The sequence below is a fragment of the Ranitomeya variabilis genome, chromosome 2 (assembly GCF_051348905.1).
Source record: "Ranitomeya variabilis isolate aRanVar5 chromosome 2, aRanVar5.hap1, whole genome shotgun sequence".
Classification (NCBI taxonomy): Eukaryota; Metazoa; Chordata; class Amphibia; order Anura; family Dendrobatidae; genus Ranitomeya; species Ranitomeya variabilis.
In genome coordinates this window covers 832,407,090-832,431,373 of record NC_135233.1, presented here as the reverse complement: position 1 = coordinate 832,431,373, position 24,284 = coordinate 832,407,090, and the positions used below count along the sequence as shown (strand labels likewise).

Genomic DNA, 24,284 nt, shown 5'->3' with positions numbered 1-24,284 from the left:
TCTGGGGGTGCATAGTGGAACCACCGCATCGTGAGTCGGTGCGGGTGTATTTTTTGCACACTCTGCGTGGTTTTTGTAGCTTTTTGTGTTGACCGCAAAGATTCCTTTCCTATCCTCAATCTGTTTAGTTAGTCTGGCCTCTCTTTGCTAAAACCTATTTCATCCTGTGTTTGTGATTTCCTCTTATCTCACAGTCAATACTTGTGGGGGGCTGCTTTTACCTTTGGGGAAATTTCTCTGAGGCAAGTGAGGCTTTGTTTCCTTTCTTTAGGGGTAGTTAGCTCTTAGGCTGTGAAGAGGCGTCTAGGCAGAGTCAGGCACGCTCCACGGCTACTTCTAGTTGTGTTGATAGGAGTAGGATTTGCGGTCAGCAGAGTTCCCATTTCCCCAGAGCTCGTCCTGATTCCGTGTTTAACTATCAGGTCATTCCTGGTGCACCTAACCACCAGGTCCATAACACATCTCCTGCCTTGACTACTGCAACCTTCAACAGTACAGCTGGCCCACAAAGTGTTAATGCATCTCAATAGAGGGAAAAGAGAAGTTCTGAGACCATTTTTTTTTCTTTGCAGTGTGTTTTGCCTTTCTTTTCCCCTTAAACTCTGGGTGGTTCAGAACTTAGGTGTGGATATGGACATTCAAGGTCTGTCCTCTAGTGTAGATCAACTCGCTGCAAGGGTACAAAACATTCAAGATTATGTAGTTCAGAATCCTATGTTGGAGCCTAGAATTCCAATTCCTGATTTGTTTTTTGGGGATAGATCTAAATTTCAGAATTTCAAAAACAATTGTAAACTGTTTCTTGCTCTGAAACCCCGCTCTTCTGGTGACCCTATTCAGCAAGTAAAAATCATTATTTCTTTGTTGCGTGGCGACCCTCAAGACTGGGCATTCGCCCTGGCGCCAGGAGATCCTGCATTGCGTAATGTAGATGCGTTTTTTCTGGCGCTGGGTTTGCTTTATGATGAACCAAATTCTGTGGATCAGGCAGAGAAAATTTTGCTGGCTTTGTGTCAGGGTCAGGATGAAGCGGAGGTATATTGCAAGAAGTTCAGAAAGTGGTCTGTGCTTACTCAGTGGAATGAGTATCCTCTGAGCAGAGGCCTGAGCCTATGCAATGTGATAGGACTTTGAGCAGAGCTGAACGGCAAGAACATAGACGTCAGAATGGGCTGTGTTTCTACTGTGGTGACTCCACTCATGCTATCTCTGATTGTCCTAAGCGCACTAAGTGGTTCGCTAGGTCCGTCACCATTGGTACTGTACAGCCTAAATTTCTTCTGTCCATTACTCTGATTTGCTCTTTGTCATCCTATTCTGTTATGCCATTTGTGGAATCAGGCGCTGCCCTGAATTTGATGGACTTAGAGTTTGCCAGGCGCTGTGGTTTTTTCTTGGAGCCCTTGCAGCATCCCATTCCTTTGAGGGGAATTGATGCTACGCCTTTGGCCAAGAATAAGCCTCAGTACTGGACCCAGTTGACCATGTGCATGGCTCCTGCGCATCAGGAGGATATTCGCTTTTTGGTGTTGCATAATCTGCATGATGTGGTTGTGTTGGGTTTGCCATGGCTGCAGGTCCATAATCCAGTATTGGATTGGAAATCAATGTCGGTGTCCAGTTGGGGTTGTCAAGGGGTACATGGGGATGTTTCATTATTGTCAATTTCTTCCTCCACTCCTTCTGAAGTCCCTGAGTTTTTGTCGGATTACCGGGATGTATTTGATGAGCCCAAGTCTAGTACTCTACCTCCTCATAGGGATTGTGATTGTGCTATTAATTTGATTCCTGGTAGCAAGTTCCCAAAGGGACGACTTTTCAATTTGTCTGTGCCAGAACACGCCACTATGCGGAGTTATATAAAGGAGTCCTTGGAGAAAGGGCATATTCGCCCGTCGTCGTCACCATTGGGAGCAGGGTTTTTTTTTGTGGCCAAGAAGGATGGTTCTCTGAGACCTTGTATAGATTACCGCCTTCTTAATAAAATCACGGTTATATTTCAGTACCCTTTGCCTCTACTGTCTGATTTATTTGCTCGGATTAAGGGGGCTAGTTGGTTCACCAAGATAGACCTTCGAGGGGCGTATAATCTCATGCGTATTAAACAGGGCGATGAATGGAAAACAGCATTTAATACGCCCGAGGGTCATTTTGAGTACCTGGTGATGCCATTCAGCCTTTCTAATGCTCCCTCTGTGTTTCAGTCCTTTATGCATGACATCTTCCGAAAGTATCTGGATAGATTCATGATCGTATATTTGGATGAAATTTTGGTCTTTTCGGATGATTGGGAGTCCCATGTGAAGCAGGTCAGAATGGTGTTCCAGGTCCTTCGTGCTAATTCCTTGTTTGTGAAGGGATCTAAGTGTCTCTTTGGAGTTCAGAAGGTTTCCTTTTTGGGCTTCATTTTTTCCCCTTCTACTATCGAGATGGATCCTGTTAAAGTCCAAGCTATTTATGATTGGACTCGGCCTACATCTGTGAAGAGCCTTCAGAAATTTCTGGGCTTTGCCAATTTTTACCGTCGCTTCATCGCTAATTTTTCTAGTGTTGTTAAACCATTGACTGATTTGACCAAGAAGGGTGCTGATGTGGTGAATTGGTCCTCTGCGGCCGTTGAGGCTTTTCAGGAGTTGAAACGTCGTTTCTCTTCGGCTCCTGTGTTGTGTCAGCCAGATGTTTCCCTCCCTTTTCAGGTCGAGGTTGATGCTTCTGAAATTGGAGCAGGGGCTGTTTTGTCTCAGAGAAGTTCTGATTGCTCTGTGATGAAGCCATGCGCTTTCTTTTCGAGAAAGTTTTCGCCTGCTGAGCGTAATTATGATGTTGGCAATCGGGAGTTGTTGGCTATGAAGTGGGCATTCGAGGAGTGGCGACATTGGCTTGAAGGAGCCAAGCATCGCGTGGTGGTCTTGACAGATCACAAGAATCTGACTTATCTCGAGTCTGCCAAGCGGTTGAATCCTAGACAGGCTCGTTGGTCGCTGTTTTTCTCCCGTTTCAATTTTGTGGTTTCGTACCTTCCGGGTTCTAAGAATGTGAAGGCTGATGCCCTTTCAAGGAGTTTTGTGGCTGATTCTCCTGGGGTTCCTGAGCCGGCTGGTATTCTCAGAGAGGGGGTAGCTTTGTCTGCCATCTCCCCTGATTTGCGGCGGGTGCTGCAGGAGTTCCAGGCTGATAGACCTGACCGTTGTCCAGCGGAGAAACTGTTTGTCCCTGATAGATGGACTAATAGAGTTATCTCTGAGGTTCATTGTTCGGTGTTGGCTGGTCATCCTGGGATTTTTGGTACCAGAGATTTGGTGGCTAGGTCCTTTTGGTGGCCTTCCTTGTCGCAGGATGTGCGTTCTTTTGTGCAGTCTTGTGGGACTTGTGCTCGGGCTAAGCCCTGCTGTTCTCGTGCCAGTGGGTTACTTTTGCCCTTGCCGGTCCCGAAAAGGCCTTGGACGCATGTTTCCATGGATTTTATTTCAGATCTTCCTGTTTCTCAAAGGATGTCGGTCATCTGGGTGGTTTGCGATCGCTTCTCTAAAATGGTCCATTTGGTACCCTTGCCTAAATTGCCTTCTTCCTCTGATTTGGTTCCATTATTTTTCCAACATGTGGTTCGTTTGCATGGCATTCCGGAGAACATCGTGTCTGACAGAGTTTACCAGTTTGTTTCAAGGTTTTGGCGGTCCTTTTGTGCTAAGATGGGCATTGATTTGTCTTTTTCTTCGGCTTTCCATCCTCAGACAAATGGCCAAACCGAACGAACCAATCAGACTTTGGAAACTTATCTGAGATGCTTTGTTTCTGTGGATCAGGATGATTGGGTGACCTTCTTGCCATTAGCTGAGTTCGCCCTTAACAATCGGGCCAGTTCGGCTACTTTGGTTTCGCCTTTTTTTTGTAATTCTGGTTTTCATCCTCGTTTTTCTTCAGGGCAGGTTGAGCCTTCGGACTGTCCTGGTGTGGACTCTGTGGTGGACAGGTTGCAACAAATTTGGACTCATATGGTGGACAATTTGACCTTGTCCCAAGAGAAGGCTCAACGTTTCGCTAACCACCGTCGCCGTGTTGGTCCCCGACTTCGTGTTGGGGATTTGGTTTGGTTATCATCTCGTTATGTTCCTATGAAGGTTTCTTCTCCTAAGTTTAAGCCTCGTTTCATTGGTCCTTATAAGATTTCTGAAATTCTTAATCCTGTATCATTTCGTTTGGCCCTTCCTGCTTCTTTTGCCATCCATAATGTGTTCCATAGGTCGTTGCTGCAGAGATATGTGGCGCCTATGGTTCCCTCCGTTGATCCTCCTGCTCCGGTGTTGGTCGAGGGGGAGTTGGAGTATGTGGTGGAGAAGATTTTGGATTCTCGTATTTCGAGACAAAAACTTCAGTACTTGGTCAAATGGAAAGGCTATGGTCAGGAGGATAATTCCTGGGTTGTTGCCTCTGATGTCCATGCTGCCGATTTAGTTCATGCCTTTCATTTGGCTCGTCCTGATCGGCCTGGGGGCTCTGGTGAGGGTTCGGTGACCCCTCCTCAAGGGGGGGTACTGTTGTGAATTCCGTTCTCGAACTCCCTCCTGTGGTCATGAATGGTACTTCGGTGAGTTCTGTCCGTGGACTCCCTCTGGTGGCTGTGAGTGGAGCTGCTGGTTCTGAGATTCCTTCTCCAGCTGCCCTCGCTTAGGGCTAGGCTGGATTCTCTATTTAACTCCACTCAGATCGTTATTCCTTGCCAGCTGTAAATGTTCTAGTACTGGTTCAGATCTCTCCTGGATCTTTCTGAGGACCTGTCTACTTCAGCACAAGCTAAGTTCCTGCTTGTTCAATTGTTACATATGGTTTTTCTTGCTAAGTCCTAGTCCAGCTTGCTATCATGAAACTACCTGGCTAGCTGGAAGCTCTGGGGGTGCATAGTGGCACCACCGCATCGTGAGTCGGTGCGGGGGTATTTTTTGCACACTCTGCGTGGTTTTTGTAGCTTTTTGTGTTGACCGCAAAGATTCCTTTTCTATCCTCAATCTGTTTAGTTAGTCTGGCCTCTCTTTGCTAAAACCTATTTCATCCTGTGTTTGTGATTTCCTCTTATCTCACAGTCAATACTTGTGGGGGGCTGATTTTACCTTTGGGGAAATTTCTCTGAGGCAAGTGAGGCTTTGTTTCCTTTCTTTAGGGGTAGTTAGCTCTTAGGCTGTGAAGAGGCGTCTAGGCAGAGTCAGGCACGCTCCACGGCTATTTCTAGTTGTGTTGATAGGAGTAGGATTTGCGGTCAGCAGAGTTCCCATTTCCCCAGAGCTCGTCCTGATTCCATGTTTAACTATCATGTCATTCCTGGTGCACCTAACCACCAGGTCCATAACACATCTCCTGCCTTGACTACTGCAACCTTCTACTCTCTGGCCTCCCCTCTAACACTCTGGCACCACTCAAATCCATCCTACACTGCTGCCCGACTAATTTACCTGTCTCCCCGCTATTCCCCAGCCTCTCCCCAATGCCTCGCCCTTCACTGGCTTCCTATCATCCAGAAACTCCAGTTCAAAACCCTTACTATGACATACAAAACCATCCACAACCAGTCTCCTCCATACATCTGCGACATGGTCTCCCGGTACTTACCTACACGCAACCTTCGATCCTCACAAGATCTCCTTCTCTGCTCCCCTCTTATCTCTTCTTCCCACAACCGCATCCAAGACTTCTCCTGTGCTTCCCCCATACTCTGAAACTCTCTACCCTAACACATCAGACTCTCGCCTACCATAGAAACCTTCAAAAAGAACCTGAAGACTCACCTTTTCCGACAAGCCTACAACCTGCAGTGATTCTCAACCTACCAAACCGCCACACGACCAGCTCTACCCTATCCTAGTGTATCCTGACCCATCCCCTGCAGACTGTGAGCCCACGCAGGCAGGGTCCTCCCTCTTCTGTACCTGTTAGTGCCTTGTTTTTTGCTCATGTTTATTTGTCTATATTTGCCCCCGTTTCACATGTAAAGCACCATGGAATAAATGGCGCTATAAAAATGTATAATAATAATAAAATGTTACTGATTGGTATCTACTCTGTACATTATATGGCATTGTTTTAGCTATAAAAAGAGATCTCTCAATAAACCAGTGAAGAGTTGTCTGATCACTCTGCATGCTAGGATCTTTCAGCCTGGAAGTTCAGAAATGGCTGAAAAGTCAGGTCACCTAGGGTTGCATTACATGAAATTCTGGCTATTTTTTCTAATTAATTATATTTAGTGAAATCAACTTTCTACACTTAGCTTTTTATACAAACAATAATTATCTCTTGACAATTTTTCCACCTCAAATATTCAACATTTGTTAAAATAGATATAATAATAAATGTTACTTAAATAGGTACACATACTGTACTGTAGATATAATGTGGCAGCACATTACAGTATAGGTGTAGCGTGCATGGTTCTCAAATTAGACTAGTAAAACAGGTTTGCAAAAACAGACATACATTGTTAAAGGGACTCTGTCACCTGAATTTGGAGGGAACAATTTTCAGCCATAGGGGCGGGGTTTTCGGGTGTTTGATTCACCCTTTCCTTACCCGCTGGCTGCATGCTGGCTGCAATATTGGATTGAAGTTCATTCTCTGTCCTCCATAGTACACGCCTGCGTAAGGCAAGATTGCCTTGTGCAGGCATGTACTATGGAGGACAGAGAATGAACTTCAATCCAATATTGCAGCCAGCATGCAGCCAGCGGGTAAGGAAAGGGTGAATCAAACACCCGAAAACCCCGCCCCTATGGCTGAAAATTGTTCCCTCCAAATTCAGGTGACAGAGTCCCTTTAAATGTCTAAATATTTTAGAATTGTTTTATTTTTTTAAAAATTAACCCCTTACCCAAAGATGACAAAACAAGATATGCTAGGTAATGACATGACCAAAACACCAGCACCTGCTTCAAATCACTGTGTTGGTGTGGCATGTAAAGTTGTAAAATTTAACAACAAATGTTTGCAGTTTTATTTTTGGATCTTTGGGAATTTTCTTTTGTATTTTTATTGTTTTAGGGCTTTTTCTTCCTATCTCTGTTGCTGAGCTGTGGGCTCTGACGTCCTCTTACAATCCTAAAATCATCCTAAAATGGCTTTTATATAGGCTTGGTAATCCCTTATGACTGACTGCAATATGTCATGTGATGTGTTAGTTGCCTGTGATGTAATGTCTACGGTCATGTCAGCCTTCTGTGGCAAATGCAATGTTTTGCAATATGCAAAAAGGCAGCAGGCAGTTTTTTTGGTAATTCATACAAATCAATCTTCACACTGTTTGAATTAGTTCAGACCAGCAAATTCAACAAATTCAATCATATCTAGTATTGATCATTAAAAAATCAGTTAATTATAAAATATCTTGTCAAATGTAGACAAAACTACAACCATTTTTTCTAAACATGTCCTGTATCTGATTTGCAAATGTGAATACACGACTGTAGAAGGGAAATCTCTGAATCCATTGGAAATATTGTGTAATTAATTTTATATTTTCATTAAAAAACCTTCTACTCTGTACAGTAGCATTTGCAATAAAGCGTTACAAAATATGATAGCGCTATAAAGCAAAGCATAATTTTTTTTTATCCTTCTGACCATATAGTGTTTGGAAGTAAATTATAAAAAGAATCAAAACTTCATGTATGGATAGGCATAACAGGATCAATTACAGAGACTATTTATTTGGTTAGAGTTAAATTTGATACATTATCTATGCACAAATGTAATCTGCATATTTATGTTCTGCATTAAGAATATCTCTGCATTTGGAAGATCACAGCAAAAGCAAATACCAGGGTGGCACAACAATGAAATATATATCCCTTCTGAGGTTTAATTATAGCTTTATATCAAGTTTTCCATGGAATGGAAAATGTTAGAAGCAGAAATCAAGCAGATGTCACAAGTAGAGCAAAGGAGAAAAAATAAGGAAATGTATGCTAATTTGTGGGAGAGAAAGCGTCATGCAGACTAACTTGATCAGAATAAGTATAAAATACTGTATATATGCACCTGTTGGTGAATATATAAAATTATTTTTTTTTAGACCTTAAGCTATATTCACATCTACGGAAAATATAATCCGTATTGTTAATATAAGTATGCATGTGCTGCTTATTGTTTTTATCTATTAAAAAAGTGTATTATCAGTAATATTTTAAGTTCTTGAGTAGAGATAAGCAAATTTATTCCAGTGTAATTAAATTCTCTTTGAATTTTACAATATTTACAGAATTATTGCCGTCAAAATGTAAAAAGAATAAATAATAAACTCACCACACCACTCACTTCTCTCCTTCCCTGCAACCCATTGTTCAATTTTCTGCATCTATTTTCTCCTTCCTTACTAGTGTGCCACTTCTTCAGCCTTCTTCCTCTGTGCCAGGAATAGCAGCTCAACAGGCCAATGTCAATGCCACTGTTCTACTGCAGTGCACATCATCTCTAAAGTGCATCAGCAGAGGCACTGGCATGACATGCAGGGACATCAAATGCCTTGTTGAGTCAGAAGTCCTGGCAAAGACTGAAGAATGTTGAAGAAGATGTGTACAACTGGGGAAGTTGAAAAGAAAAGGTGCAGAAGACTGAACGAAGGACTGGAGGAAAGCCAGTATAGATGAATGGTGAGGTGAGTATGATTTTTGTATGTCTTTCCAGACACCAGGGTATAATAAGAACATTTAGTTTGAGGCAAATAACTGCAAATTGAATTTCCTTGGAAAATAAATGTGATTTGATGAATTTGAATCTTGGCAGATTCGAACATCTTCTCTTATGGAGATTTGCTATAGAGTATGTAGATGTAGGGGTAACATCCATATCCTTCAGCATCAGCGTACCCCAAGGATAAATAAGAAAATACAAGATTTACAAAGAGTAGGGGGCCCATGATTTAGATTTTGCACTATGGCTTAAAATAACATCTCTTTTATGTCAAAAACAATCCACTTACTTACAAATTCAACTTGGAGGCAAGCAGAACAAGGCAAATTAAAAATTATCACAGCTGATCTCTGGTATGATCAAGAACATTCTGGCAAAAAATACAGGAAAGCAAAAAAGCCAAGGAATAAATGATATGTAAAATATAATTTTCTTTTAGATATAAAAGAACAGGAATTACAAAAAATCTGGAACATTCCTTTAGCTGTTCATGTCAAGCAAATCCAGAAAAATAATTAATGTGTGGCTTCTTAGAACATTAGGAATATGTAAAAATTGCATGTTCAAAATTTCTGATAATGACTAGTGATGAGCGAACATACTTGTTACTCGAGATTTCCCGAGCACGCTCGGGGGTCCTCCGAGTATTTTTTAGTGCTTGGAGATTTAGTTTTTCTTGCCGCAGCTGACTGATTTACATCTGTTAGCCAACCAGGCAACCAGGCAACCCCCACATGTACTTATGCTGGCTAACAGATGCAAATCATTCAGATGCGGCAATAAAAACTAAATCTCCGAGCACTAAAAAATCCTCGGAGGACACACATGCTCGGGAAATCTCGAGTAACAAGTATATTCGCTCATCACTAATAATGACCTATTACTGGCACTTATCAACCTGATATATTTCTAGTGCAGAATAAAGTTTGCACTGTGAATGTTCCAGGAATAACTTATATGAAAAGTATTTCATTAGAAAGGGAAAAGCATAATGTTCAGTATTTATTTTTTGTAATGCGATATAAAAGGAAACAAGACAAAAATGAATGTGCAATATACAGTAGACTTTGTATTATCAGTAACAATGCACAACTTTCCAAAAACAAAAGTGTTACTAGAGAAAGTGAGACCTGTATTGTGTTCACTATGCTTATTAAAAAACTAGAGTGTAACATGGGGAATCCCTTAAAAGAGGACCTGAAGGTTCTCCTGACATGTCTGATTTACTACACACTTGCATTACTCGTGATATAACTGTATATAAGTGGTTTTTATTCTGTTCCTTCATTTTTTCTTTTGCAAAGGTATGATTAAATTCACATTTGGGTGTTACCTATGTTTATGTTAAAGACTATGATCCTGCATCGTCTTGTACTATTCAATCAGCAATAGAAGATACACCTTATTGATAATTAATTCTGCAAAGAACTCTGGAAATTAATGGTGCTATATTAGCAAATAAAAAAATGAATAAATTAATTGATTAAGAAATAGTAACACCCAGTTTATTCATACATTTTCAGGAGAAATAACAAAGAATTGAAACATCATAGTTTAAAAAACAAGTATGACGTTACTGTTATTTTACAGGTTAATACATCAAATATTTATTTTTCACTTTTTATAAAAATACAGACATGTCAGGAGAGGTGGTATGTCCTTATTAAGTACAGAGCCATTTATTTCAACTTACATACAGCTGTTTCAGGCTTACGTGCCCTCATCAGTGCAAGAGATTGAAATCATGGCTTCTGTTGTATAGGACCTGGGTTTTAATCTGTAAGTACAAATACAAAATAATGAATAAATTGGTGATTAATTAGCAGTTTTTCATGGGATGGATTTAGATTCGTTTTTTCTAGTTCTATTTAATTTTTTAAAAACTATTTGAAATGAAGATGGTTCAAATATCTCCTCCTCAGTATAGTGTTAGGCTGGGTTCACACTATGTCTTTAATCCTGCTGAAACATTGTGTTTATTTTTTCAAAACAATGCAAAAGATTTTTTATGAATTTATTGAAAAAGTGGTGCAATACAATGCTTATCTTGTATTGTTCTGATGCCATAATTTTGTATTGCACAATAAAAATATGAGACAATTTTTCTGTCCTCAAACAGTATCCTGACAGAAAAATTTCAACAGGAGGCCAACAACAATATTAAAATATGACAAAACCTATCAACCTAATATGGGATCCGGTAAAAATGTTTTTTTATAAATAATCATATCTAAATTTTTAAACAGGATATCAGGGCAATCTTTATTATGGTGACTCTTACTAATTTCGAACCATAAAGATTTGTGAAAATGGAAAATGCAGACAACCTGACAAATGATATGTCATGCTCTTAATGCTAAATAAATGACAATTTCTCCTACCAAATACATTTAAATGTGTTTATGGTTGAAAGTAAAGGACTAATAGACTGAGTAATGGACTTAGTGTTCTTACTGAGTAACTTTTTAATAAACTTTGCATAAAAGTTAAGTTAAAAACATCTGTAACTAGTTTTCTTAGTAAAATGCAAATGATTCTCATCATTAAAACTGGAAGATCCACAGACACTAATACATACTACTCTATGTGTGTACGTATACATACATATATATTTTTTGTTATATGTATATTTACATTAATATTTACCTGTGTTTGTAAAGGTAGAATGCGAATCCTGATAGTATAAGTGCGAAAAATGGTACCAAGATTGCAGCTGCTACAGAACTACTGTTTGTGCCATAGTAATTATTGGAAGAGTCACTGACGTTAAGCAGACCTGTAATAAAACAAAATATTGATAACTGACAACAAGCCATTATTTGAAATGCTATGAATATTAAAGGGATTTTCTAGGCTATAGCAAACTTTTGTAAAGTACTGTAGGATGCCGAATGCTAACAGCTTATAACATACAGTGAGTATGAGGCCACATTCACGAGTTCAGTATTTGGTCAGTATTTGTAAGCCAAAATCAAGACTGTTGAAAAATACAGAAGTGGTGACGTGATTCTATTATAGTTTTCCTCTGATTGTTACACTCCTGATTTTGGTTATCAAATACTGATGAAAAAACTGACCAAATATTGAATGTGTGAACGTGGCCTTAGGAGCAGAATTCAGCTCTGCTTCCAAGTTTGAGCAATCATCACATAACCATAAATATGCAATACACTTTGAGAAAAGCAAGGAAAGAAGTTAAATACCACATGACTGCAAGTATGTAAATCGCATCATTGTGATCTGCTCATTTTGAAAAGCCAACCTAAATCCTAATATGTACACTGGTAGGATTGAGTATCGTACTGTGATCGCCAAAAAAACTTCCCCAGCCTGGAAAGCCCCTTAAACTAACATCTAATCGGTTGAACAAATTGGCAAATGCATTTTATTTCTTTATTTTATTCACAGCCATTAATGTCATATTATTTTACAGATATTATCATCACTGTCCCCATAATCTATATTCCCTATCAGGGGAGTGTGGGAGGAAAATAGAGAAGTCAGAAGAAACCCATTCAAACATAGGGAGAACACAAAAACTACTTCTTGATGTTATTCTTGGATGAATTTGAACCCAGGACCCCAGCACTTAAAGGATACAGTGCTAACCACTGAGCCACCGACAAACAAAACATGTTTGATTGTCTTTTTATACATCTTAACTATTAATAAATGCAAACACATGTATAAAAGAGGTTCACATCAATACAAATAAAATTAATTAAGTTGGAAATATGCTGCATTCTTCATTTTTAAGATATCTTGACTGACACCTGATGAAGAGACTTGAGTAGTCTCAAAAGCTTGCAATTTATTAGCATCTTTCCAGTTAGAAAAAGGTATCAACCACTGAGGACTCTCAAATTGTAATATTTTTCTGTCTACTGGCTAACAGGGTACAAACATTTCTTTTTCTTGTAAGATATCCTCAGTAATTCAGCACCTGTCAATAGGTTTCAGGATAGTGCCTGCTTAATTTTCTTGGTATTTAAGGCATCAGTAAAATACTATCAGGACAAATAATTGATAATGATATGTTACATTGTGATGATCATGATTTATTGACAGTTATATACATATACATTATTTTAATTCTACAACCATATTAACCTCTTTCTGACCTCGGACGGGATAGTACGTCCGAGGTCAGATACCGCACTGTGATGCAGGGCTCCGGCGGTGAGACCGCATCAAAGCCGGGACATGTCAGCTTTTTTGAACAGCTGACATGTGCCCGCAATAGCAGTGGGTGAAATCGCGATTCACCCACCACTATTAACTAGTTAAATGCCGCTGTCAAACGCAGACAGCGGCATTTAACCAGCGCTTCCGGCCGGGCGGACGGAAATGAGCGCATCGCTGACCCCCGTCACATGATCTGGGGTCAGCAATGCTTCTGCATTGTAACCATAGAGGTCCTTGGGACCTCTATGGTTACTGATCGCCGGCAGCTGTGAGCGCCACCCTGTGGTCGGCGCTCACAGCACACCTGCACTTCTGCTGCATAGCAGCGATCTTATGATCGCTGCTATGTAGCAGAGCCGATCGCGTTGTGCCAGCTTCTAGCCTCCCATGGAGGCTATTGAAGCATGGCAAACGTAAAAAAAAAAGTAAAAAAAACATATGAAAAAAAAATATATAAAAGTTTAAATCACCCCCCTTTCGCCCCAATTAAAATAAATCAATAAAAAAAAATCAAACCTACACATATTTGGTATCGCCACATTCAGAATTGCCTGATCTATAAAAAAAAAAACATTAACCTGATCGCTAAACTGCGTAGTGAGAAAAAAATTCGAAATGCCAGAATTACGTTTTTTTGGTCGCTGCGACATTGCATTAAAAAGCAATAAGGGGCAATCAAGAGAACGCATATGCACTGAAATGCCAGCTTGTCACGCAAAAAATAAGCCCTCAAGCGACCCTAGATCATAAAAAATGAAGACGCTACGAGTATTGGAAAATGCCGCAATTTTTTTTTTTAGCAAAGTTTGGAATTTTTTTCACCGCTTAGATAAAAAATAACCTAGTCATGTTAGGTGTCTATGAACTCGTACTGACATGGAGAATCATAATGGCAGGTCAGTTTTAGCATTTAGTGAACCTAGCAAAAAAGCCAAACAAAAAACAAGTGTGGGACTGCACTTTTTTTGCAATTTCAACGCACTTGGAATTTTTTTCCCATTTTCTAGTACATGACATGGTAAAACCAATGATGTTGTTCAAAAGTACAGCTTGTCCCACAAAAAATAAGCCCTCACATGGCCAAATTGATGGAAAAATAAAAAAGTCATGGCTCTGGGAAGGAGGGGAGCGAAAAAAGAACACGGAAAAATGGAAAATCCCAAGGTCATGAAGGGGTTAAACATTTGACATAAGGGAATCCAGGTAAATCAAAAAAAAAGCAGCCTTTTTCACAATATCTATTTCATATATAAACATATATATATATATATATATATATATATATATATATATATATATATATATATACAGTACAGACCAAAAGTTTGGACACAACTTCTCATTTAAAGATTTTTCTGTATTTTTATGACTATGAAAAATGTACATTCACACTGAAGGCATCAAAACTATGAATTAACACGTGCGTAATTATATACTTAACAAAAAAGTGTGAAACAACTGAAATTATGTCTTATATTCTAGGTTCTTCAAAGTAGCCACCTTTTGCTTTGATGACTGCTTTGCACACTCTTGGCATTCTCTTGATGAGCTTCAAGAGGTAGTCACCGGGAATGGTTTTCACTTCACAGGTGTGCCCTGTCAGGGTTAACAAGTGGGATTTATTACCTTATAAATGGGGTTGGGACCATCAGTTGTGTTGTGCAGAAGTCTGGTGGATACACAGCTGATAGTCCTACTGAATAGACTGTTAGAATTTGTATTATGGCAAGAAAAAACAGCTAAGTAAAGAAAAACAAGTGGCCATCATTACTTTAAGAAATGAAGGTCAATGTTAGGTTCTTGCCACTGAACAGGGGAATCTCAAACCATGTCCGCTGCTGTCTCCCATTCTTCTCCAGCCACAGTGGAACCTGCTCAGCAGAGACGTCGGTCCCAGTGCCTGGCTCGGACAGATACTGCACATTTGGTTACTGCTGTCCTTCCAGGTTCAGCCATTATAACCAGTACTGTTCGGTGATGAGCAGGCGCTCTTGGGACTAAGTCCTGCTTTTCTCCTTCTGAGCATGCCCAAGGGAAGACCTCTCATTGGAGGTCGGTAGTCACACGCACAGGTCTTGTAGCAGCTCCTATTGGTCTACTAGGAAGGTCCTGGAGAGCTACAACTATAAAAGTTTCACATGGCCGCACGGCCATGCACTAGTATCATCTGTGTTTGGCTGTTGCCAGTGGATACTTTACCTCTCAGTATATATGTGGTGTGTCTGTTTAGCTTTGGGGCTGTACACTCAGGCAGGCAGCTAGCGTCAGTGGGGGCAATTAGCCTTGGCTTAGCATCTGGTTCCTTCATGTGTGTGGTTAGCACAGAAGTGTTCCAGAGCAAGCACAACCCTAGTTAGGGTATTAGTGTCTGTGTACAGCGTGACTCTGTGAGGCAATAGAGGTAGCTTACATTTCACACGGGGTGAAGTTTAACCCTTGTATGAACTCAGTGTCCATCTGCCATTACTTTGCAGCAGGTATCTCTGCACGGTGGACCCCGGGCTACAAACGCACCTCGTATCAATCTCCCTATTACTTGGTGCGTTCCGCAAGCCCTAACAGTCAATCAGTCTGAAAAATTGGGAAAACTTTGAAAGTATCCCCAAGTGCAGTGGCAAAAACCATCAAGCGCTACAAAGAAACTGGCTCACATGAGGACCGTCCCAGGAAAGGAAGACCAAGAGTCACCTCTGCTTCTGAGGATAAGTTTATCCTAGTCACCAGCCTCAGAAATCACAGGTTAACAGCAGCTCAGATTAGAGACTAGGTCAATGCCACACAGAGTTCTAGCTGCAGACACATCTCTACAACAACTGTTAAGAGGAGACTTTGTGCAGCAGGCCTTCTTGGTAAAATAGCTGCTAGAAAACCACTGCTAAGGACAGGCAACAAGCAGAAGAGAATTGTTTGGGCTACAGAACACAAGGAATGGACATTAGAACAGTGGAAATCTGTGCTTTGGTCTGATGAGTCCAAATTTGAGATCTTTGGTTCCAATCACCGTGTCCTTGTGTGATGCAGAAAAGGTGAACGGATGGACTCTACATGCCTGGTTCCTACCGTGAAGCGTGGAGGAGGAGGTGTGATGGTGTGCATGTGCTTTGCTGATGACACTGTTGGGGATTTATTCAAAATTGAAGGTATACTGAATCAGCATGGCTACAACAGCATCTTGCAGTGGCATGCTATTCCATCCGGTTTGCGTTTAGTTGGACTATCATTTATTTTTCAACAGGACAATGACCCCAAACACACCTCCAGGCTGTGTAAGGGCTATTTGACCAAGAAGGAGATTGATGGGGTGCTACACCAGATGACCTGGTCTCCACAGTCACCAGACCTGAAAAAAATCGAGATGGTTTGGGGTGAGCTGGACCACAGAGTGAAGGCCAAAGGGCCAACAAGTTGTTAGGTCTAGTGGAATGCACCAAATAATAAGAAAGATAGAGTAAGGTGCGTTCACAGCCCGGGGTCCACCGTGCAGAGATGGAACCTGCTGCCAAGTAATGACGAACTATATGGCGGTACAATGTGGATACATACACGGGTTAACTTCACCCTGTGTGAAGGAAGCAAACCCTGTTGCGTCACAGGGCCGTGGTACCGCACCAAGAGCGCAAGCAAGGAGTCTCAGAACTCAATCCCAAGACACAGGATTCGAGTTCATATAGACCTCTTGCGCTCGAAACCGCAACTGGGGTGTCAGAGTGAAAGAAATAATAATAAAGATGCACGAGAGTGCATGCGGTGCCGCACTGGCAGATGCCACTAACCACCCAGGCTTGGGTCAGGAAAGCGCTGTGAAAGCGCATGGCGCCGCACTGGCGGTCACAGCAATTAGACGCTGTTTTGTGTGTTACGTGCTGATGGCTAAGTTGTGCGCTAGATAGCAATCATCCACCTTACGTGAGCAGTCATACACAAGGGAGGGGATAATTAATGAACGACTTTCACTCATCAACACACACACGTTTACAAGTTTACACTAGCGCATGGCCGTGCAGTCATGCGAACATTTAATAGCTGCAGCATATACAGGACCTTCCCAGAAGGACCAATGGGAGGCTGCCACAGAAGTTGAGCACCTTCAGGACCTTCCTGGAGGACCAATGGGATCTGCTGCAGTATCTGAGTATGTGACCCTCGATCTCCATTGGGAGATCTTGCCCTGGGCATGCTCAGAAGGGGAAAAGCAGGACTTAGTCCCAAAAGCATCTGCTCGCCTCTGCCCAGCACTGGCTTCAATGGCAGAAGCTGGAAAAGCAGCAGTAACCCTATGCACAGAGTGAGACTGAGCAAGACACTGGGACCAAAGTGTCCGCTGAGCAGACTCCACTGTGGCTGCAGAAGAATGGGAGACCGCAGCAGACATGGTTCAAGATTCCCCCTGTGCAGCGGCCGGAACTCAACTCCTAACACAAGTGCTAAGCATCTCTGGGAACTCCTTCAAGATTGTTGGAAGACCATTCCCGGTGACTACCTCTTGAAGCTCATCAAGAGAATGCCAAGAGTGTGCAAATCAGTCATGAAAGCAAAAGGTGACTACTTTGAAGAACCAAGAATATAAGACATATTTTCAGTTGTTTCACACTTTTTTATAAGTATATAATTCCACATGTGTTAATTCATAGTTTTGATGCCTTCAGTGTGAATGTACAATTTTCATTGTCATGAAAATGCAGAAAAATCTTTAAATGAGAATGTGTGTATATAAGAGTCCATCAGTTCACCTTTTCTGTGTCGCACAAAGACACGGTGGTTGGAACCAAAGTTCTCATATTCGGACTCATCAGACCAAAGCACAGATTTCTAATGTCCATTCCTTGGCCCAAACAAGTCTCTTCTGCTTGTTGGCTGTCCTTAGCAGTGGTTTCCTAGCAGCTATTTTACCATGAAGGCCTGCTGCACAAAGTCTCCTCTTAACAGTTGTTGTAGAGATATGTCTGCTGCTACAACTCTGTGTGGCATTGACCTGGTCTCTAATCTGAGGCATATGTCAGTGAGACACACACACATATATATATTATTATTATTATTATTATTATTGTTTATTTATATAGCACCATTAATTCCATTGTGCTGTACATGAGAAGGGGTTACATCAAAATACAAATATCACTTACAGTAAACAAAACTAACAATGACAGACTGGTACAGCGGGAAGAGGACCCTGCCCTTGCGGGCTTACAATCTGCAGGATTGTGGGGAAGGAGACAGTAGGTCAAGGGTTGCAGTAGCTCCAGTGGTGTTGAGGTGGCCGTGTAGTCTTTACAGGCTGTAAGCTTCTTTGAAGAGATGGGTTTTCAGGTTTCTTTTGAAGGATCCAAAAGTAGTGGATAACCGGATGTGTTGGGGCACTGAATTCATATATTTATATTTCATACAGCGCTAGATAGCTTAAAAGCCGGTAATTCAATTGCCGGCTTTTGCTATCTCCTTATCAAACCCGACAGGATATAAGACATGGTTTACATACAGTAAATCATTTCATATCCCTTATTTTTTTTACATATTCCTCACTACTAATGTTAGAAGTGTCTGTGTGCTAAATTTGGTGGCTCTAACTGTTAAAATAAAGGGTTAAATCATGGAAAAAACTGGCATGGGCTCCCTCACAATTCTCTCTGCCAGAGTGGGAAAGACAGTGACTGAGGGCAGATATTAATAACCTAGAGAGGTACCATGGTTATTGGCCCCCCCGGCTAAAAATATCTGCCCCCTGCCACCCCAGAAAAGATGCATCTGTAAAATTCGCCTATTCTGGCACTTAGCCTCTCTCTTCACTCCCGAGTCGTGGTGGGATATGGGGTAATAAAGGGTTAATGTCACCTTGCTAATATAAGGTGACATTAAGCCTGGTTAATAATGGAGAGATTTCAATAAGACACCTATACATTATTAATCCAATAGTAGTAAAGGGTTAATAATACACACACACTATGAGTAAGTATTTTAATGAAATAAATACACATGGTGTTTGAAAATCTTTATTGTACGTTTAATTCACCTGAAGACCCTCGTTCTAAAAAAAAACTTAAAAAAGCAACAATATCCCATACCTCTCCGGCATTCAGTCATGTCCCACGCTGTAAATCCATCTGAAGGAGTGAAATACATTTACAACCAGGAGCCTGCTAATGCAGCCGTTGCTCCTGTGTGTAAAAACTGGGGAATGAATGGAATGCAGGGGGACGTAGCATCGTAGACTTGCACAAGATGCTGTGGTAGCCATGCTGGTTTAGTATGCCTTCAATTTTTAATAAATCCCCAACAGTGTCACCAGCAAAGCACCGCCACACCATCACACCTCCTCCTCAATGCTTCTCGGTGGGAACCAGGCATGTAGAGTCCATTCGTTCACTTTTTCTGCGTCGCACAAAAACACGGTGGTTGGAACCAAAAATCTCAAATTTGGACTCATCAGACCAAAGCATAGACTTCCACTGGTCTAATGTCCATTCCTTGTGTTCTTTAGCCCAAACAAGACTCTTCTGCTTGTTGCCTGTCCTTAGCAGTTATTTTCCAATGAAGGCCTGCTGCACAAAGTCTCCTCTTAACAGTTGTTGTAGAGATGTGTCTGCTGCTAGAACTCTGTGTGGCAATGACCTGGTCTCTAATCTGAGCTGCTGTTAACCTGTGATTTCTGAGGCTGGTGACTAGGAAAAACTTATCCTCAGAAGCAGAGGTGACTTTTGGTCTTCCTTTCCTGGGGCGGTCTTCATGTGACCCAGTTTCTTTGTAGCGCTTGATGGTTTTTGCCAGTGCACTTGGGGACACTTTCAAAGTTTGCCCCATTTTTCGGACTGACTGACCTTCATTTCTTAAAGTAATGATGGCCACTTGTTTTTCTTTACTTAGTTGCTTTTTTCTTGCCATAATACATATTCTAACAGTGTATTCAGTAGGACTATCAGCTGTGTATCCACCTGACTTCTGCACAACACAACTGATGGTCCCAACCCCATTTATAAGGCAAAAATTCCACTTACTAAAACCTGTCAGGGCACACCTGTGACGTGAAAACCATTGGCGGATTTTTTTGCGTAATACGCTGACAAACGCAGCATGCTGCGATTTTCTCAATCCGTAAAATACAGCTGCAAAATATATCGCAGATAGGAGCTGCCCCATAGAGAATCATTGGTCCGTGTGCAATGCATTGTTTTTGCACCTGTCATGCGTCCATAAAATTCTCTAGTGTGACCCCGGCCTTACTGTTCGGGTTCACCCCCCACAAACATTGGCTGTATCCCACGCTGTCATATGTGTGACAGCACAAAAAACACTGGCAGCTCTGATCGGCGGTAAGTTAGTTACCGCTGGTCAGAGAAATGCAGTCCCCATGTTGTCAGATGACAGTGTGAGCCAGTAGCTGTAACTGGCAGTAAAAAATTTACTGCCATCACAGGTGTCCGCTGATGAGAGAGTACTTCTCTCATCAGCATATGCCTGCTGTTGCTGATAACAGTCAGTCATCAGTCGACCTTGTGCTATAAATAAATAAAAAAAAGACATAGTTTTTTCTATTTTTGATTACCAGTGCAGACAAAGCTGGTAGCTGAGGGTTGCAACCCTCAGCTGTCAGCTTTATCATGGCTGGTTATCAAGTCAACCATCTTTGTCATCCAGCCAAGATAAAGCAGGAAGCTGGGGCTGGTATTCTCAGACTGTCAAGGAGACATATATATATATATATATATGCCCCCCAAGCTAAAAATAGCTAGGTAGTAGGTTTGGGGTTTATGTCCATTGTTTTATGGCCGCTGACATCAAGCACAGAGGTTAGTAATGGAGAGGTGCTTAGAAGACACACCCATTACTAAACCCATAATTAGAACACACAGCCAGAATAACAATCTTTATTTGAAATAATCATGCAGACATCTTTATTTGAAATAAAAATAAAAAGAACAGTTTTACTCAACTTCACGCCTAATCCATTGAAGCCCATGTCCCCTGTAAAATAAATATAATGAAAAACCATATTCCTCATTTGTCCGATGTGAAGGTAATCCTCTGATGCCCATGTCACCTGTAAATGATATAAAATAAACAACCATGTTACTCACCTGACCAACGTGAAGATAATCCATATCTGTCCAATGAAGAGCTGGATGATTTGGGAGGGTTACATCAGTGATGCAACCGCTAACCATGCCAGCCAGCTCACACAGACATGGGAGCGCAGCGCTTCACGCTCACATGAGCTAAGCGCTACACAATGCAAGAACTTGTTTATGCTACTGTCTCAGCGTGAGATGGATGGCGTGGACAGCGGTTGCATATAATGAGTAATGAGAGTGCCTTATAGACCCATCTTCATTGCTAACCTCTTGGCTTGATGTCAGTGTCGACCGCTTGAGGGCATGTGGGAATAGCTGGACAAACTGCAGCAATTGGCACATACTTTTCTGGGGTGGCTGAGGGTTGCTATTTTTAGGCAGTGGGGCCAATTTCCATTGGCCCTTACCAGTCTGAAAAATACCAGCCCTCATGTGTCTGCTTTTGCATGGCTAGTTGTCAAAAATGGTGGGATCCAACATGTTTTTTTTTATTATTTAAATAATTTTTAAAAACGGTGTGTGACCCACAGGCATATACTGATGGTATTAGTTCTCTCTTATCAGGTGACACCTGAGACAAACAGTAACCTTTTTACCGCTGGTCACAGCTGCTTGGTCTCATGCTATCATATGACTGTGCGGGAAATGCAACTCTCTGACTGGCAGTAATGCTCTTACCGCCTATCAGAACCTGTGTTTTCCACACTGTCACGCAGATGCTGCATGAGAACAACAGATGTTTAGGCCCACCATTCATCTTAATGGGGTTCGGGAACGTGTTCGCGTTCAAGCCAAACTTTTTTTTACATGTTCAGCTGAACCTGCCAGACCCAAACATCCATGAGTTTGTCCACCACTAGTCTTCACCATAGGAAAACATAGTAACCTGGTAATAACCAAAAGATAATGAATAATACAGAACACTGATAGACTTTTGAGTAAAAAATGGTCCAAAAATGATACCTTAGTCAATTGTGATCTGACAAACCATACTGTGGAGATCATTGACTCAAATCCACTTAATTTCCTTCCCAATACTATGCTTACATGAGGTAAAAGAGGCCAATTGTAACCTGCATTTGGTAGTAATTCTGCCTGGTGGTAGTGATATTTCTGCAGTCGCTAGTGGCTCACACATTCTTAGCCAAAGTCTTTTGTTATTTCTTTCACACTACCTTGTCCATTGCCATTGCGACTTTTTTTCATACTTTACATTTTAGGTAGCACCATAATTGACTTTTCATCCCCAATTGTTCAAAATTTGCCAAAAAAGCACATAACAAAGAAGGACATTCTAGGTATGTAAATAGGTACACATACAGAACGCTAAATTTGGCAGCATGCCAAAGAATACAGTGAAGTAAATAATTATTTGATCCCTTGCTGATTTTATAAGATTGCCCACTGACAAAGACAAAAACAGTCCATAATTTTAAGGGTAGGTTAATTTTAACATTGAGAAATAGAATATCAAAAATAATATCCAGAAAATCACATTGTGTAAATTATATAAATTAATTTGCATTTTGCAGTGAGAAATAAGTATTTGATCCGTCTGGCAAACAAGACTTAATACTTGGTGGCAAAACCCTTGTTGGCAAGCACAGCAGTCAGACATTTTTGTAGTTGATGATGAGGCTTGCGCACATGTCAGGAGGATTGGAGGAATTTTGGTCTACTCCTCTTTCCAGATCATCTCTAAATCTTTAAGATTTTGAGGCTGTTGCTTGGCAACTCAGAGCTTCAGCTGCCTCCATAAGTTTTCTATGGGATTAGGCCACGCCATGACCTTAATATCCTTCTTTTTGAGCCATTCATTTGTTGCTTTGCTGTCTGTTTTGGGTCAATGTCTTGCTGGAAGACCTAGCCATGACCCATTTTTAATGTCCTGACGGAGGGAAGGCGGTTGTCACTCAGGCAAGCAATGGCTCAATCCATTCTCCCATTGATGTGGTGAAGTAGTCCTGTGCCCTTAGCAGAGAATAAAACCCAAAACATAACGTTTCCTCCTCCATGCTTGACAGTGGGGACGGTGTTCTTTGGATCATAGGCAGCATTTCTCTTCCTCCAAACACAGAGAGTTGAGTTAATGCCAAATACCTCAATATTTGTCTCATCTGACCACAGCACCTTCTCCCAATCACTCACAGAATCATCCAGGTGTTCATTGGCAAACTTCAGATGGGCCTGAATATGTGCCTTCTTGAGCAGGGGGACCTTGCAGGCACTGCAGGATTTTAAACCTTTACAGTGTAATGTGTTAGCAATGGTTTTCTTGGAGACTGTGGTCCCAGCTGCCTTGAGATCATTAACAAAATCCCCCATGTAGTTTTAGGCTGATCTCTCACCTTCCTCATGATCAAGGACACCTCATGAGGTTAGATTTTGCATGGTGCCCCAGATCAATATTGATTGACAGACAATTTCTATTTCTTCCATTTTCTTACTATTGCATCAACAGTTGTCTCCTTCTCACCCAGCTACTTACGTATGGTTTTGCAGCCCATTCCAGCTTTGTGCAGGCCTATGATTTTGTCCCTGATCTACTATATAATTGTCTAAGGGTCACTTCCGTCTTTCTGTCTGTCCTTCTGTCTGTCTGTCACGGATATTCATTGGTCGTGGCCTCTGTCTGTCATGCAAATCCAAGTCGCTGATTGGTCACGGCAAAACGGCCACAACCAATCAGCGACGGGCACAGTCAAAATGGCTGCTCCTTCCTCCCTGCAGTCAGTGCCCACTCCATACTCCTCTCCAGTCAGCGCTCACATAGGGTTAATGGCAGCGGTAACGGACCGCATTATGCCACGGGTAAAGCACTCCGTTACCGCTGCTATTAACCCTGTGTGATCAACTTTTTACTATTGATGTTGCCTATGCGGCATCAATAGTTAGAAGATCTAATGTTAAAAATAATTTAAAAAATAAATATACTCACCGTCCTTCGGCCCCTCGGATTCAGAACCAGCCTTTCCCGCTCTTCGCAACGCTTCGGTGACTGCTCCATGCATTGCGGTCTCGCAAGAGGATGACGTAGCAGTCTTGCGAGACCACTACGTCATCATCTCGCGAGAACGCAATGCACTCTTGAGACCGGAGCGAGCGAGGAGCGTCGGTAACCGCTTCGCCTGGATCCGGGGCCAACGGAAGGTGAGTATATAACTATTTTTTATTGTAATTCTTTTTTTTAACAGGGATATGATGCCCACATTACTATATACTGCATGGGCTGTGCAATATACTACGTGGGTTGTGCAATATAATATGTGGGCTGTGCAATATACTACATGGGCTGTGCAATGTACTACGTGGGCTGTGTAATGTACTATGTGGGCTGTGCAATATAATATGTCGGCTGTGCAA

The 24,284-nt window shown here is 41.6% G+C and overlaps 1 protein-coding gene across 2 annotated transcripts in view; it reads right to left on the bottom strand.

Moving 5' to 3' along the window:
- The window catches only part of CSMD1 (CUB and Sushi multiple domains 1), a 2,858,343-nt gene that overhangs the window by 4,230 nt on the left and 2,829,829 nt on the right, over positions 1 to 24,284 (bottom strand). Inside the window, exons 69-70 of one of the 2 annotated variants that reach the window (XM_077290057.1) lie at positions 11,320 to 11,449; positions 10,367 to 10,450 (exon numbers count right to left, since the gene is read on the bottom strand). In XM_077290057.1, the coding sequence (XP_077146172.1) occupies positions 10,384 to 10,450; positions 11,320 to 11,449 (197 nt within the window). In that variant the 3' untranslated portion in view covers positions 10,367 to 10,383. The remainder of the gene's footprint in view (positions 1 to 10,366; positions 10,451 to 11,319; positions 11,450 to 24,284) is intronic. The other variant, XM_077290056.1, reaches the window with a different exon arrangement.